Raw genomic sequence first — 17,600 nt, 5'->3', positions numbered from 1 at the left:
TGCCTCCACAAAATAAAATTTTAAGTGTTGTGTGTGATTTATCCTGGCTTCATATGAGCAAAGGAAATCTTCGCTAATCGCTAGGCTAATTTTACAATGTAAAATGCCATAGGCTTGTGCTAAGCATGTTATATTTATTTAGAAAACATGTTTAGCAAATAGTGAACCTTGTGAGTTGTAATGGAGCTGAATTTTGTAATGTCACCTTTGTTAAATGTTGCTGTTGTCCCTGGCTTCATATGAGTAGAGGAAAAGTCTGCTTGCTGCTAGGCTAATTCATACAATGTAAAATGCTGTAGGCTTGTGCTAATAATGTTAGCATGTTGTATTTGTTTGGAAAATGTGTTTAGTATAAGACAGTTGTTTTGTCGATGAACTCTGAGTTGTAATGGAGCCGAATTTTGTTACGTCACCTTTGTTTTTATCACAGTCTGTTTTTATAAAAATGCTTGTGTCATTTCAAATGTGACTTTGACTCGCAACTGAAAACATGTAGCCCATTTTGTAGAAAATATGAGATTTATATTGTGTATTGCCAGTCAGCCTGTAAAAGCTGAGATATGAATTTTTGTCCACATCGCCCAGCCCTAACAAACATGTATTTTGAGTCAGTTCTTTTCAGAGAAATAAAATGCCACTACATAAAATTAATTTCAATCAGTTAAATATAAAAAATCTATTCAGATTTGTTGTATCCAGGAATACATATGCAAGAACACAAATACTTTAAAAATATCATAAGTCAGAGTGAACAAGAAGTACAGATAAGGCTACAGGCCAAATGCCAAGGGAGGTTACCAAGCTAGTGGTGTCCTAGTAGCCCACAAGTGTCTGGAAACATAAATACTGCAGAAGGCAGTGCTTATGACAACACACTGAGGGTGAGAGCATGCATTGGGAAGGCTACTGTTCTGTGAGCCAGCGGGAGCTCAGTGCAGCCTCAGTCACTCACTGTGAAGGAACAGAGTCAAAGTTTAAGGCAGGATGGGGCAATGCAGCAATCAGCAATCCAAATAATATACAGACAGAAAGGGTACAATGTACTACAGTGTCTTGAGGCAAAAAAGGAATTAAAAGCATATAAAGCAGTTCATATGATGGAGGGTAAACACACAACAGTTCATCTATAGGTCAGAGCTAATTGACACAGCAGCTGACTGGAGGCAAATTAGAAGGCGAAGCAAAGCAACAGAGGTACTGTAAAGCAAAGGCAAAGTACAATAGCTGCTTCAGGCCTTCTGAAGACACAGTTATTAAAAAAAACAGTTATGTTGTTTCTCTGCATTAAAACATTAACACAAAGACATAAAAAGTCAGAATGCTGCAGCCAGGCAGACTTACAGTTAGCTGCTTGAGCAGATGGAGGCTCTTATATTGTGTTTGTATAAATTCTTTTGTGTTCAGAGTCAGAGGATGGATACATTGTCAGGGTGGAGACTAATGTGGTCTTGACCATATATGAGAAGAAGTGGACGTAGCCTCCAGGTCTGAGAGATGAAGACAATGCATAAGCAGTCTCAGAACACATCAGCTATCTGTGTGACGATGACAAGCCTCTGAGGGCAACGGCCAGTACTTAGGAAGATCCAGTACAGCAAGCAGATATTCGAGCCAAGACTTCCTCTATGTGCCACTCAATTTGGCTAATCGCTATAAACAGATATCTGCATTTAAATGCAGATTTAAAAAAAATGTAATTGTTGTCAAAAGATAGCCAGTGGGTTCAGAGGTTATATTTCAGCCAATGCATTGCAACTCTCCATATGGACTGTTTACTTGCCACTTAAACATGATCGGTCAATACTAGCCCACTCAGACTAAAAAGAAACCGAAATGTTTCCAATACCAAAATCTTGTCCCGTTGCCTACAGATATCTGCATATGTATGTAGATATCTGTTTATAGATATTAATTTGGAAGTGCCTTAAGCCCGCATTATTTCTAATGGCCAGTAGGGGGCAACTCCACTGGTTTCCTAAAGGAGTCCAATTGTATGTAATAGAGTGTGCCAGTAAACCCGGAACTCCGTTAGCGCTTTTAGCACTTTGGTTCTCTCGTCTAAAAGTCAATACGTTTTTTGAATGGGATTTTGGTAAAATGCCTCAGATAAGGTCTGTGGTTAACAAAAGCTTGAGCGTGTTTCAGGTTTTGTTCTATGACATAAAACGCGTCAGTAAATACCCTACTTGTGAATTTTGAAGCTTTTACGTGTTGTAAAAAAGGCGGTTGCTAATAAGTTGCTCAATACGACTACAAACCCTGTCGGGGACATTAAACGTCATCACCCCCGAACAGACGAGAGTGCTGGCAGTCCGCCATTACAGCTTCTTATTTAGCTTAAACAGTCCGATTTCCCCATTATACAATGTTTTTAAAATAAGGCGGCCGAAATGAGTTGAAAGCTTAGTGGCGGTGAAGTAAAGAGTCATGTGACCGTGGAGTAGTCATGTAGTCCTTTAAAGCCTAACATTAGCTTTTTACTTCTGGCGATTGCATTTAAGCTTCAAATGCGGCATGAACGGTGTTCATATGTGAAGATTATCTCACTGAACAAAACCTGTAAGTATCATAAACTTGTGTTAGCCACAGAGCTTATTTTCTGACATAATCCAAAACGCAATGCAAAAATCACATTCACTTTCTCTTCTGGGAACCAGCGCTAAACTGCTAAACTTCCGGGTTTTGACGTCAGCCCTGGCACACTATATTCAGTGCAAAAATGAGCTTGATTTATTACCTCAGTAAACATTTTCTTAATGAGTTCATGGTCTCAATCGCAAGCTCAAATCAGGTCGTCCACCAATCTGAAGATCGGCGGTCTGATCCGAGGGTCCCTCCAGTCCACATGTCGAAGTTTCTTTGGGTGAGATACTGGACCCCAAATCGCCCCTGATGGCTTTTCCATCGGTGTGTGAGTGCATGCAAATGCTTACTGAGTACCAGATGGCACCATGTATGGTAGCCTCAGCCACAAGTATGATTGGGTGAATGTGACATAGTGTAAAAGTGGTCGGAAGACTAGAAAGGCGCTATACATGTCCAGTCCATTTACCTTGTAAATAATGGTCCTATTCAGAGTAAAGGAGACAATAAAGCAGGGTATGCTTTAGGGCAGTATTACTGAACTGGCCCCTGGCCTCAAATCATTTTGCAAAAGTGGCCCCTGGGCAAAGCAAGTTGAGAGGGCATGTGATTGACAAGTTGCCACTTCCTGTTACCACATCCTCTTAATCAGTATAGAGGCATAGCAACGCATGTCCTTCCCAGCTCCAGCCTCTTGTCCAAATATGGTTACCTCTGGCTCCAAATAAACAAGATGGTGAAGACCAAAATGCCAAACTCAAGGGGTTCATCCCAGTGTTCCTCCTCAACTCCTCTGTCCTCAATCACTTGACCTGGAAATTGATTGAGACCCGCCATTGTGAAGGATGTCCCAATTCCTTAAATGTATTTGGTGGAGGAGGAGAGGGAAGAGAGGATACATGAGTGCAGCCTTCGCAAAGTCTATACCAACCTTTTCTCATTCACCATCTAGTTACAAATCTGAACAAGAAAAGGAGCACAAACAACGGTCTTCATTAATTAGACAGCTTTTTCTTCTCACAATCTGTTACTTCCCCCATTAACTTTTATAATGGAGACAGTTAAAGTCAGAGAGCCCCTGTCTGTCAGCAAGAAACACTTTTTACACCACTGTTCGTCATTTCCAGTCATCATTCCTGAGCGTCGGGCTGATGAGTTACATTATTTCACTTTTCCCTGAAACATTTAGCCTAATAAATAATTTCATTTTCTAAATAATGAATGTACAACGAGAATATTAATAAGGACAGATGCAAATAATAAATAAATCATATGAACGCATTCTCTGACTTTGAACAGGATGCAGTAAAATATAGAACGCAGGTTGTTATTCATGTGCAGGCGTTTGTCGAACAGAGAGAAAACTGCTGCTCTGCCTCTGATAACTGTGTCTTTATCATACATTATATAGGTGTATATAATATATTATGAGTGTGCACACAAAACATCAGAAGTCTCTATGTAGTAGCTGTTAATAAAGCCTCCTGACAGCTGAGCGTGATCAGTTGCCACCGCCATCACAAAGAGACGTCTCTTTACGCGACGCTTCAGAGGAAAAGATGTCTCATTTCTCTAAGTACATATTTCCTCACTTCCGCTCTCCTGGCATCTCATCATTGCATCTCTCCCCCGCGTCTTACAAGTGTGGAGCTAAGACGCGAGGAAGAGACACACTGGGATGAATCTGAGGCTTCAAAACAGGAGTCTACAAACTAATGGGTGACATCACTTCTTTTATACATCCTATGGTCCTAACCTTCGATGATGCAGCGAGGGGTAAAAGATTCTGCGTGTAGCAGGACCTCCTGGTTCAAAGCTGCATACAACAGCCTCCATCATGTCTGACGTGGTCTTTAAAATGCTCTAAACCTCTATGAAGTTAGAACGAACTACCTTTTAAATCATTTAGCTGTGAACGTGTTCAGGATCTGTGCTGAGGTCAGATGATGAATCATTCACTACAGCATTACCATTTATTGTTGAAGGGTACATAGGTTAAGATTTATTCATATTTTACAGGACTTGAGGATTACAGAGCATGACCTGTAGAGAGCCCTGGTAAGGTATTGATTATTTTAATAACTGTAAGTTTTTATTTTGAATGTCACTGTGAGACTTATCTAAGATCAATAGGTTAAATAGGGCAATTATTTTCTCTGATACTTCTTCTTCTTCTGTCATATTAGGGACATTATGTCATGCTATGGCTGTATTTTCAATGAGCGGTGAATTCTAGCCAGATGCTCTCATTTATAATAGCATTATGCATAATATAATACAATCCTAATGAATCCTAATACATTTGAACTATAGTTATGTTTGATTATTGAGTGGGATGTTCTGTTATAATGACAAATTAATATGACTTTTGAGTACATTTAAAGCACAAATGAATCCTGGGGATGCTCAAAACAAGTACACACCAGAAAAAACATGGCTGATTTAGGTGTTAGAGAATGACTTGGCAAACTTGAAAACTTTTCAAAGCTTCACCATCACTATTTCATCTTCATTCAGCTCTCACCGTCACATCATCATTATCTCCAGGCCAGAAATCTATCTTTCCGCCCGTCACCTGGACGTCAGTCATTTTTCTCCCATAACCAAATGTCTTTCAACAATGACAAGTGTGCCTGAGCTCCACTGATGACTGCTGAATCATTAATGGCGCTATTACCGCCTGATACATCTTTTAGCAGCAGCTGTCTCATTTCTGAAGACCGGGCAAGTTTTTAATAGCTTCGTATCTGGCCATTTTTGGAAAAAGGACACAGGGTTTCACTTAGTAGGAGAAGTGAGTGTTTCCGCACTTACAGTCTGCCTACCAGAGTTCAGCATGTCGCTTTTATTCGATGGCTATTTATGTCACAGACACTCTCATTTAGGTTTTATTTCACTTCATTAAGTCCCAATTAAAAAACCATGTTACAGGAAGTAGTGATCCTGTATTAGACATTAGCGCGCACAGGCTTTTCCTGACGTTAATGTGGAGTAAATGCTTTTTATTAACCGGTGGCCTTAGTCGTTGGTATTCACCTCTAGGTGCTCCCTCACATTCTTCCTATGTTACCCTCCTACATGTGCCGAAAAGAGCACTGCCCTCAGCCATAAATGATTAGATGGACAGCACACACACACCTACACACAGACGCAGCCATGCATTGGTACAAATTCACGTGTGCAGCAAATGCAAACATAGGGTGGCAAGATACACAAGTGTTCTCCTGATAATCATTTATAGAGCTCGGTGGCGAGGGGCAAAGTGCTGTTATCGCACGCCAGCAGCAATTTTCATCTCTCAAAAAACCCTCCACACCAAGCTGCAAACACCATTAGCCTGTACATCCAGGCGATAGGATGTGCACTTTCTGTAGCCACGCCAAGTACTTTTTGTCTGCTGTCATCCTATAGGGAGATAATGAGTTCTTCTTTCTATACCGCTACACTCAGTCCAAGGTCCATTATTACACGAGAACAAAAGGACTTAATCCTTTCCATGTTGCCGTGCCTCGGGGGATTTGAGGAGTCCTTGGATCGAAGAGAGCTGATTTCAAAGCTTTCGGCCCTGTTGTTTTGCTTGGAAGGTTCGTCTTCAAAGGGAAGATTGCAGTGTGTCAGTGCTAATCTGTCGTGCCCCTGATTGTGCTCATGTAAAACAGTTTATGCTCCCATGTAGGCGAAAGCAGGCCGAAAATACCAAGGCTCTGTACACAACACAGAGGGCAGATGCAGCTCTCTCTATCTCTCCCCTTCCCCTCCCCTCCTGAGAGATTTATCAACAAGAGTTGAGGCAGTAATTCTCCATAGTGGATGTTCAATAATTCATGCCAAGACACTCTCTCAAGCTTATGGTGAGAGATTGGTAATTGTCTTGCCACACAGTGCTCTCGCCCCTCCCGCCGCTCTGCATTATGTGTGTTATTAAATCCATATGCATCGGGGTGTTTTGTTGTAGATTTATGGGGCATGTGTATGAACCATCCATTTAATGCTTTGTCAGGCAGGATGATTACCTTTGATTGTAATGGTGGTTTAGTTAATGTGCTGTAGCTTGCTGCGCCCTGTGCTTGTTGTTGTTCTCTCTTTACCTTACCATCCACTTTTACAAAAGACATTGTAAATTTGTTTTGGGAGTAGAGGTGTACTATGCAGGATTGTCGGTTACTGTATGTAAACACACCAGCAGAGAAAGTGAAAGTAAAAGCCAACCCCAGATTCACACGTTTCATGTTTTGCTTCACTATATTTGCGTTGTTTTGGGGGTTTTTTGTGTGTGTGTGTGTTTTGCACCTTCTCTTGGATGCCTGCTGCTTACAGTCTGGCACCTGGTCACTACCTTTTTATGAAGCCCTGACCTCACATGAGCACTGTGGGGGTACACAGCAATAAATGTCCGAAACACAGGAAACAGGAAGAAAATACAGGCTGAGGGCAGAGTCTCTGCAGATAGATACAACACCACACACTTTTAGTGGGTCATAGGTGATGGTTGAAGAGGAATTACTTTTGTATGAGTCTATACATTGTTTTTCAGGAAAGCCCTATCATATATTTAAGGCTACAAAATGTTGCAGAATTAAACTATGACAAGAAGTGGGTTGTGGACAAACATTATATTTATGAATGTAGAGTTGATAAGAGGCTTTATGCAAATGCTACAGTCATCCCAGCAAACATATTTTAAAATATACCATTTGATTAACGCAATATTGGTTAATCAGGCAACATCACTTTGCTTTTTTTTTCATTCACCTCACAATGGCAGGGCAGTGGGCACACATACATTTTGTAACCCTGCAGGAACTACACAGGCTGAACTGATGTGTTTTCATAGACAGCTGGAAAACAAGCAAATGAGGCTGAAGTGTAGCTTTTTCCCAGAGGCTGCGAGGCTTGTGAACTCTCTAGCTTAAGTCTGTCCTTTTCACTTTATACTGCTGTGACTGCGTGCTGCTGTTGATGCACTATTACGCAGTTTAACATGCTGCTTGGTTTTTTAACTGTGTGTTGTGTTTATTATAGGCTTTTAGGGTTATTTAATTATTTATCATAGGTCTATCTTAAATGTTGTTTATTCTGTACGCTGCTGGACCTGGGTAACGAATTCTGTTCCCTCATGTTCTTTAACATGTTTGAATGACAATAACAAAGGGTTATCTAACAGCAGGTATTTCCTGCTAGGTAGGAGACACATAAAGCGGAAACAGTTGCATTTGTGTCATCTGTATGATGTTTCTTTAATAACCTGTATGATGTGAGAAAGAGCTGGCCCCCAGGTATTTTCACATGATCTAATCTGGCCCCCTTTCGAAACAGTTTGGAGCCCCTTGTTTCAAAAGGAAGAACACATTTGACACACACGCACGCCTGAAAACCTGAATCTGAACTTGACTTGTTGGTCAATGCCAGCATGCTGTAATTATTGAAGAATTTATCCTCAGGTGACCTTAAATGTTCTTACAAAATTTCATGCCAGTCCATCCAGGAGTTGTTGAAATATTTCACTCTGCACCAATATGGTGAACTGAAGGACTGACGTATGCCTTTACCACCAACATCCAATTCCTGTTTGGAGCTTTTCGACCAAAAATAAATTGGTTCCCAGCTGGAACCAAAAATTACGAGGTTTTCCGTGACCATAAGTGAGAATTGTGATGACATCAGTGGGTGTGTTAAATTCTACAGGTTGGAAAGAGAGGTTAAATAAGAAATTATTGGGGGTAAAAGAGCGTCAAGTCTAATCAATAGTTGGTCCATGCTTATATTTTGGACAAAAACAAACATGTAATATCAGGACAAAAGCTTGCGGGTAATCAATGTGATCTGTCAGCTTGCTATTACTACTTCTGTTGTGCATTGTGCAACAAACTCCACTGATGACACATCATTGATTACAATGGCTCTACTCAAAACTGATGGAAACACTGGCTGGATTACTAGATAGCATCAAGATTCAAATAGTCCTCAACAGAACCGGTTTAAGAACCGTTAGGTGGAAAAGTTAACAGACCCACCGACATCAGTCATCCATAAAGCCTAGCATAGCTGAAAAACAAAACAAAAAAACACACATGCTAAGAACAGGTACAAAGTCAAACACAAGTAACTGTATTCAGTGTTTTAGAGCCTGTCTGCCCACCATAGTGGTGGTTGCTCACTCGCAGATATGCTGTGTTAAATGATGAATGAGCGGTGGAGGAAGGAAGAAAGAGAAAAGAGGGTCCAGAAGTATGCTTGAGGTCAACTGTAAATGTGGTGCGATAAGGAGTGAACACGCTATATTGCCTACTTTAGATGAAAAGAAGAGGAAAGGCTTCTTTTTAATTCAGAGTGTGCCGAGGCTGTGAGTTGAACCCTTGAAATTCACCTAATCAGCTTTGTCATACTGTAGCAGCGTGTGCGCCTGTGTGCATATGCATGTGAGTGTGTGCATGTGCAAGCATGTGAATGTGCTTACTTATTAGACAGATACTTAGGGAGCCATAAAGAATTAAATAGCCAGCGCAACGACCTTAGCAGCTACTGTACTGCATATGGTTGGCTGCAAGCATGCAAAATCAGGATTTTTTTAAGCAGATTGATTTCTTGAACAGAGCACTGACTGCTCACATCAATACGGGACCTGACCTGACTGCTTATGCTCTATAAACATCCTGTTTAAGACTCAACCAGACACAGATTTTTATGGATTTCATGTTCATGTGTGTTTGTGTGTCCATGTTGTTGACTGGATGATTGCTTGTTTACTGTATGCGCTCTCCCCTGTGTAGTGGTGAGCTGTGCCGTGCCTGGCCCTAATTTTAGGCGGCTGATGTGTGATGTGTTTGCGGCTCTGGCTGTGTCTGAGGTGTGATGTTTATCTCTGCCTCTGGCGAATAGCTGTGACAGCCTTTTTTCAATTGGCCGAAGCCTCTGACCGAAGCACGTGTTACAGATAAATAAATCAGTCCAACATGTGGCTATACTACCACGCAAGTACATGTGTGTGTCAGTAAATTGTTCGATCTGTTGAACCTTTGACCTGTTCTATCTTTAGGGTCAGAGCTTTATAGAGTGCTTTCTACAGGGTGTCACTTTAGATCACTATCAAAACCACATTGTGTGTAGACTCAACTCTTTAGCCTCCACCCTGATATCATAGGGTGGAATTGGATTGTCACAGGTCAATTTCCAGTCTGTTGTCTGGGGTCCACTCATTGGGTAGTTTATTTATTTCCCAACCCTTAAAGCTGCTATCTGTAGAAATCCACATTTCTAGTTGTGGTGCCCCCAGTGGTGGTATCAAAAAAGGCAACATATACTATTTTGTCTTGGGCTGACTCAGTTTTCTACACACAAAAGTAATGAAAATATACTGCGGATTTATTACCTGTTTTCAACTGCAAATAATGTTCCCAAAGAAAATTTTGTTAACGCCTGTATCATCCATTCAGATAAAGTTTTCAGTCTGTTCATCTCACTTCTGTCAGTTTTTTTGCAGCAAAATGTATGTAGTGGACAGAAAAAGCAACTGATCATGTTTTCCATGTAGGTTAATTTGTATTTGTAATATTAATAATATATAGTATAATAAAAAAAAATGATACTTGGCACTGTGTGACAATACGACAATCGCACAAAAATATTGTGATACTATACTGTATTGATTTTTTTCCCCCACTCTTACTTTATAGTCTATTTATTGCCTCAGATGTTGGAGAAACATATTTTAGTGCACTGTTTGGCTGTAGTATGAAAATCTGCTCACACCAATAGGCTCAGGGACAGCTTTATCCCTCAGGCCGTAAGATTGTTGGACTCTGAACTCATCACTTTGGTCACTGTAACTTTATATCACATGTCACTTTACCTTCTTTAAATTACGGTCTGCACCTCCGTAAGTACATATTTATCCACAGTCTTGCGAATGTACATTTCACCACAGCACATTCCTGTTACATTCTGTATATTAATGCAAACTGATTACATCACTTCATATTTTGTTTATGTTATATCCTTTTTATGCCTTGCGCTACTTCCCTATATCCCTATAATCAGCTTCTCTTTTTGTTTCTACTTGTGTCATTTTATTATTATTAATTTATTTATTCATTTTATACATACTTAAATTGCATTGTTGGAAGGAGCCTGTGACCCAAGTTTTTAAATGGCAACGACTGCTCTTGTAATTGTTGTTCATTTGACAATAAATAACCTTGAACCTTGAATTTGTGAACAGGAAGTGGGCGCCACAAGTAGTAAATACACATTTAGGCGTTTATTTTAGTTCACTGTTTTGTTCTGGAAATGTATGCATAAAGAACATATTTAATTAGATAATGCATTGTATAAAAATTAAAACATACAATTTCTGAAAAAGTGTTAAGATGAAAAATATTTGTCTTGATGTAAGTAATCAAGTTAGGAAGTTACATCGTGATATCTATCACTTCAGAGCAAAGTGTTACCCCCTCCCACAACGGCTTCAGGGAATCATACACAGACGAGTCAGGATGAAACAACAGAGTATAAAACTTTGAAATTACACCCTTGGGAGACCTGGCTGAAACCAATATATCTTCAAACTCTGACAGTTTCAAGTGAATCCTGTTCTTCTTTAAAAGAGATTCTGTAAAACGATGCATTTCAATACTTGTTTAAAGAGCTCCTGTAACTATTGAAAACTAGCAAAAATGACCTTACATCGAATGTATTTCTATCACTGAGGAGTTTCACATCCAGACAAAGAATAAGCATAAGCGTCCCAATTATGTAGTTAGAACTATTTTTTAAATATCTGCTGTATAAAGTAGAAAATGTTTTTTATGTTTGTGTGTTTGAATCTTTAACACCGTTGCCCTCTGGCCTCCCCACAGATTGAAGACATTGTTACACGAATACAAGATGAGAAAGCAGGAGGTGTAGCCATCCGGACTGTCAAAAGCTTCCTCTCCAAGATCCCCAGTGTGGTGTCAGGTTGGTATTTGTATGTATGTGTGTGTTTATGTGTGTGTGGGCATGCCTGTTTACTGTATGTGGCTGCGTGTGATTGCACATTTACATATGCTGCAGTTCCTCGCGTGTCTCTTCCTTAATAAGGAATTGGCTTTCTTGATGTGCTGATAATTGTGTGTGTGTGAGTTGTTGTGTCACCCAGCGAGCGCACTTAGAGAAAACGTTTGAGTCAGAATGAGAAAAGCAAATATGACCTTTTGGGCTCATTTAAATTGCTGCTTCTACGGTTGGAGGCAGATAATGTCTTTGCCAATAAGACCTAAGCTACTGAGGAAACTGCCTGTGGTGTGACGCTGCCCTTGTCACACTTTACTCTTTCTTCTCTCTGTCTGTGTCCCTCTGCGTATGCACTCTACTCCCTCATGTGTTTGTGCATGCGTGTGCTTGTGTATGACATGAGTCACCAGACAACGAGGTCGCTCCCGCTCTCCCAAAGGTTGTTCCGGAGTCACTCCTTCACATGGCTCCCCCCAGGCCCAATGGCCTCGCGATCTTTCTCAGCAGCCTCTGCCAAGGCACAAAAAGCGGGCCAGATATTGTGCTGTCCAGGAGCGGGGAGTGAGACAGGACTGCAGACTTGTTAACATTATGTTTTATTCAGACACCTACTCAGCTTTGACCCGCACAGACGCATCACAAAGACTTCCTTAAAACTAATTTGTGTTTGTGGATTGCAGCTTTTGTGGGAAACTATTGCACATGTAGAACTGTGGCACCACTTCTAACCAATGTCCTTCTCTGAATGCCAGGGGCGGACATTGTTCAGTGGCTGATGAAAAACCTCTCCATTGAGGATCCAGGTAAGCCTGCTGAGAAATCTGTCATTACATGTAAGCACAATAGAGCTCAATTGAAGAGGATAGCAATTTCAAATCACCTTCCTTTCTCTCCCATTTGTGCGCCCTCTCTCATGTCGACAGCTGAAGCCATCCACCTTGGCAGCCTGATCGCCGCCCATGGCTACATCTTCCCCATCTCCGACCATGTCCTGACACTTAAAGACGACGGAACCCTTTATCGCTTTCAGGTACAGAAAACTCCACCGTGGGAGTATCCTTGATATGTGTTAGGAGGCCTTTAAATAGAATAATGAGGTGATGCTAGTTTATCAGAGGGATATGTTTATTGCGTGATGCTAATGAGAGCAATCCTTGCTAAGCCTATTACTCACCCCACCAAGGTCAATACTGTATATCCCTGCTGGACGCTGCGTCAGAGCAGGAGGTGGGCCGCAGAACAAGGCCTATGGGCCAGCCATGCGGCTTGTCAGAGGGGTGTTTTTTTTTCTTCGCTCCGTCTGATCCAGCATGAACTTTGACAGGTCCCTCTGATGGCTAACGGGCTCCACGATGACTCATTACTGTGACTGGGCCATTAGCATCTTAATCCCGGCCAGCTCCACTCGGCAGGCTCCCCTATGGGAAGCACTGAGCCGGCTGCACGCTGGCTCTGCACTTTTCACTGTCACCAGCCTACCCCCCGCTCCTCCCCCTCAATCTACCTCTGAATGCATTTATCTTCACCTCTATTGCTCAAGATTAAAAGCCATTATTGTGCCTGCGCAGGGAGGGCAGCGTGTGTCACACTTGCTCATTCAGCGGGGGCTAAAAATATTCCCTCTGATGTTGTCGTGATGCAACAGGCCCACGTCATCAGAACATCTAAAAAGAGTCCACGGTGCATTTGAAATGCATTGGCCAGTCTCCATAGCTGCACTGTAAGGCATAGTGACAGGGGATTTTTTGTTTGCAAGTCTATAAAAAGACACGAGTCTGGTAGAAGACCCAGATTTAATGACAACTGCCTTACGTTTGTTACAGTTTAGCTTTCTTTTTTTGTGCTTGCAGTGAAGTCTCACAGTTCAACTTTATCCTCTCTAATGAGAGCATGTTAACCTTTTTGTTCATTACACTCAAACAAGCACATTCATCAGCGTCGGCCTTTTGCTCTTAGGCTAATTACCGTTATGAGTAATAGTGGAAAATGAAATATGTGGTCGAGTACCACCAACTTCTAATTCCGCCCCGTTATTAAGAATGCATGATAGATGTGAGTGATCCATTATTAATGGACTTGGGAATGAACTTTGAATCTGTAATATCAGTTGCAATAGACAATTAAATATGGATAGGGAGAACATAGCTACCATCGCTCCCCAGATAGTTAGCAGCACACGGACGTCAAGGATCATCATCAAGCAATGAGTTGTCTTTTGACTTTGCAGAGGGAGCGTGGGCGGCGGGAGAAATGAGATTCTAACACTCATATTGGAGAATATTATTGTGCATCTAGACGCTTATGGCAAGAAAAGAATGTAATTCTGATTATTTGAGTAAATAAACAAAATCTGTTTCATCCCCTTCTGTTTTCATCAGTCTCCATACTTCTGGCCTTCAAACTGTTGGGAGCCTGAGAACACAGACTACGGTGAGTCACACACTGTCTCAGCTTTTTTGCCTCTTTGTCCAAACCAGTAAGATCTCGCTAATGCCTTCAGCTGTCTCTCTGCAACACAATTCACACCGTAGATCTGTTGTTGACACTCGCAGAGTATCGATCCATGGGGCCATTCCCTGTAATGTATCTGCCCCCCGAGGAGCCCCCACTACAGAGAACCCAGCGGGATAGGATTAGCCAAACAAAACAAAGGGACAGCCACTGATATGACCACATCTCCAGCTCTCTGCGTGGCATTTACTTGAGGCTTGTTATTTCAGAAGACAACACATCACCTGCAAAACATTCATTAGTGTTGCTTCACACAGCTGAGACCTCAGTAAAAAAAAATAGAAGTGCCATCCACTGGAAATATTCCTTTTTTTATTTTGTTGTTACAAAGCAGACAACCCAGCTGACTACTTCGATTACCCTCCTCATGTCTCACTCTTCCTCTCTTTCCCCCCTCCAGCCATTTACCTGTGCAAGCGAACCATGCAGAATAAAGCCAGGCTTGAGCTAGCCGACTACGAGGCTGTAAGTACACTGTCATTTTTGGTTTTTATGTTTGCCAGGAAGCTCTCAGTTCAATGCAATCATTGTGCATGGACCATACTCTGAATTTCCTGTTTTGTTTCACACTGCTGAAAAACAAAAAGAGCTGTAACAGCGTCTGCTGGGGCCTCGGAAAAGCCGAAAACCATTCATCCCAGCAAAAAGCCATTCTCAAATTACACTTAAATCTGTCAAAGGTCGTTTTTCATTTTTGGGGGGCATGCTGGGCAGACTACTATGCAGTTATTTACTGGCCCCAAATATAAATATCTATGGTAGCATCAGCAAATCAATACAGTCTCAAGAGGGGCATTAGTGCAGTGCTGATCTCCTGCTGTTATACAGTAGCAGTCCTCTGCACTTTTATATTCTAAATCACTCTGCAACTAGTGTCCAGTAGACTTCCCTTCTCTCCTATTCAGGTCACTTTATGCCTCCAGGCCTCATTGCTCTCACTGTTAATATGCCTGCTAGTTGGTACTCAGAGTTGTTTCACTCATTGTAATGAGGTCATGTAGTGTATCTTTGACAGATGTTTGTTTTAATGGTGTTATTAAGGACGCACAATTTGGTATGCGGCTTTGATTATGTGTACATTATAGTGTTTGAAAGAGCTTGTGAAGCTTTTATTTCTTTTACCCAAGCAAAGTTTATCGTGCGGTGAGTTGCACTCAATAAATTCATGAGCTTGTGGTGTGAGTCGTGACCTTTGTTGGTAATCATCTGCTGGTCTCACATCAGCGATAATATATACAATAAAATGCAACTCTGGAATGACAAAGGACATAACCCCCAGGTAAAACCACCGCATGTATAGTGTAAAGATGCAGATACTGTGAAGCAGTGGTTCCCAACTGGTGGGTCACGGTCCAAAAGTGGGTCACAGGTCCATTGTGAATGGATTGCAAGTGACTTTCGAACGTTTCAAGTTTGGGGAAAAAAAACACATTATTTTTAAGCTCAGTCAATTTCCATCTTAGAAGTTTTATTTTGAAGTGCAGTTTATAGCTGTGGAGTTAGTGGCTACAAGACCACTGCCACTGTCGTGTTTAAGCAGCGCTGCCGCAGCATCATTGTGTACGGTACAGGTAATGTCCTGCAGAGGATGCTGAACAGATGCTGTAAAATACCATAGAGTCGCCAATGCATTACAACATTTAAGCGGTGTAATAGCAACTGTATTGTTGCAGTAACGTCGTTACAACATCACAAATAAAACACGAGGCGTTGTAGGGGCAGAGTGTGTAGGTAGTGGTGAAATTTTTAAGCTTTGGTTAACAGCTACGTACTAAACTAATGAGATATAACATCTTAATTTATGAGCTTTAGAGGTGTTGACAAATGGATTTTCTTACCTGTGGACAGAGCCAGCTTGGCCCTGTTTCCAGTTTTTATGCTAAGCTGTGGCGGTACAGTGGTACAGTGGTTAGCACAACCTAGGATTTAGGTTTGAATCCACCAGCCTGTGTGGAGTTTGCATGTTTTCCCGTGTCAGCGTGGGTTTTCTCCAGGTACTCCAGCTTCCTCCCACAATCCAAAGACATGCAGGTTAGGTTAACTGCCCATAGCTTGAAAGGTTGTCTGTGTATGTGTCAGCCCTGTCATAGTCTGGTAATCTGTCCAAAGTGTACCCCTCCTCTCGCCCTATGACAGGTGGGATAGGCTCCAGCACACCTGCGATTCTGTTTAAAGATAAGCGGTTACTGAAAATGAATGAATGCTAAGCTAACCGACTGATTGCGCTAGCTTCATATTTACAGTACAGACACAAGAGTGATGTCAGTCTTGTCATTTAACTCTTGGCAAGTAAGCAAACACAGAATGTACACAGACTATGTTTACATGCACAAAATATTCAGGTTTTTGCCCTTACTCTGAAAAAGACAATATTCGCGGCTAATGAAAAGTAATATTCCACTAATATTTCTGTTTATGTGCAGCCATTCATACTCCAATTAACATTCCCTAATATATCATTTATCAAATATGGAAAAGTTGGATGGCTGTTGTGCCAGTTTTTCACACGTGGTGGACTTGAACACAGCCTTCTCCTTTCCTTCAACCAGCTTCTTGAAAAGGTCGGCCTTGCGGTATTTGCAAATGCTCAGAAATCCTGCTGATATCCAGTCTTTCAAAATGTTTAAAAGCAGGTGTGTTTCTTCTTCTGACCAGAAATGTGGGCTTTTTCTTTTGGGCACGCATCTCTACCCCACAGCCTTGCAGACTGTTGGTTTGTGTACAACACATCCATGACCATGCACAGAGATGATGGTGAATATCCTGACTGAGATGCACATTTTGAAAGTGTTGTATACACACCCAAAGAATGCTCTTAGATCTAAATGATACATTCATATCCTGCGTGTGTTAATCAAAACATGCTGCATTCAGATAAACGCCTAATTGGGAATATCTCAATGGAATATGCACTTTACATGACCCGTATCAAATACAGAATATTGTCATATTGGGAATAATAGTGGAATGTTAGTGTGCATGTAAACCAAAACAAGGCCTGTGCTTGAAACTCCAAATACTGTGTGACATCAGCAGCAGGGACACGTTAGCGAGAGGTTGCCTCATCTCAGCAATGGTAATCTAAAGTTATGGCAGCTGTGGCCCTTGCTGTGACTGGATAATGTAATCCAAAGGCCCTGAATTCAAATAACCTTCTCCCCTAACGCCATGCCTGATTGGTTCCACCAGGAAAACCTCGCCCGGCTGCAGAGGGCTTTCGCCAGGAAGTGGGAATTTATCTTCATGCAAGCTGAGGCTCAAGTCAAGTGAGTACATGAGCGTACATGTGAGTCAGAACATGTTGCCGCTTGACGTCAGAGTCATGCTAACGTGACATACTTTTAGCAGGAGAGCCGTGGGGATAGAGAGCTGCCGGTGAGATCAGGTTCATATGCATTCAAACTAGCCGCTGGCTACATGCATAATTTGAATGTTATTTCTCCAAGGAAGAGTGGAGGCTACAGTGTTTGTTTATTTGTATAATTACATATATAATAAATGTAAAAAGATACAAC

General features: G+C 41.5%; 1 protein-coding gene across 5 annotated transcripts in view; it reads left to right on the top strand.

Moving 5' to 3' along the window:
- Nucleotides 1-17,600, top strand: part of LOC125901132 (regulator of G-protein signaling 6-like) — a 63,190-nt gene that overhangs the window by 33,363 nt on the left and 12,227 nt on the right. For all 5 annotated transcript variants that reach the window (XM_049596549.1, XM_049596547.1, XM_049596548.1 and 2 more), the window contains 6 exons: nt 11,439-11,538; nt 12,327-12,377; nt 12,498-12,604; nt 13,953-14,004; nt 14,486-14,550; nt 17,275-17,351. In XM_049596549.1, coding sequence (XP_049452506.1) covers nt 12,350-12,377; nt 12,498-12,604; nt 13,953-14,004; nt 14,486-14,550; nt 17,275-17,351 — 329 coding nt within the window. In that variant the 5' untranslated portion in view covers nt 11,439-11,538; nt 12,327-12,349. The remainder of the gene's footprint in view (nt 1-11,438; nt 11,539-12,326; nt 12,378-12,497; nt 12,605-13,952; nt 14,005-14,485; nt 14,551-17,274; nt 17,352-17,600) is intronic.

This window comes from Epinephelus fuscoguttatus, linkage group LG14 (assembly GCF_011397635.1).
Source record: "Epinephelus fuscoguttatus linkage group LG14, E.fuscoguttatus.final_Chr_v1".
Taxonomy (NCBI): Eukaryota; Metazoa; Chordata; class Actinopteri; order Perciformes; family Serranidae; genus Epinephelus; species Epinephelus fuscoguttatus.
Note: the sequence above shows the minus strand (reverse complement) of the source record. Positions and strands in the feature narration are given on the sequence as shown.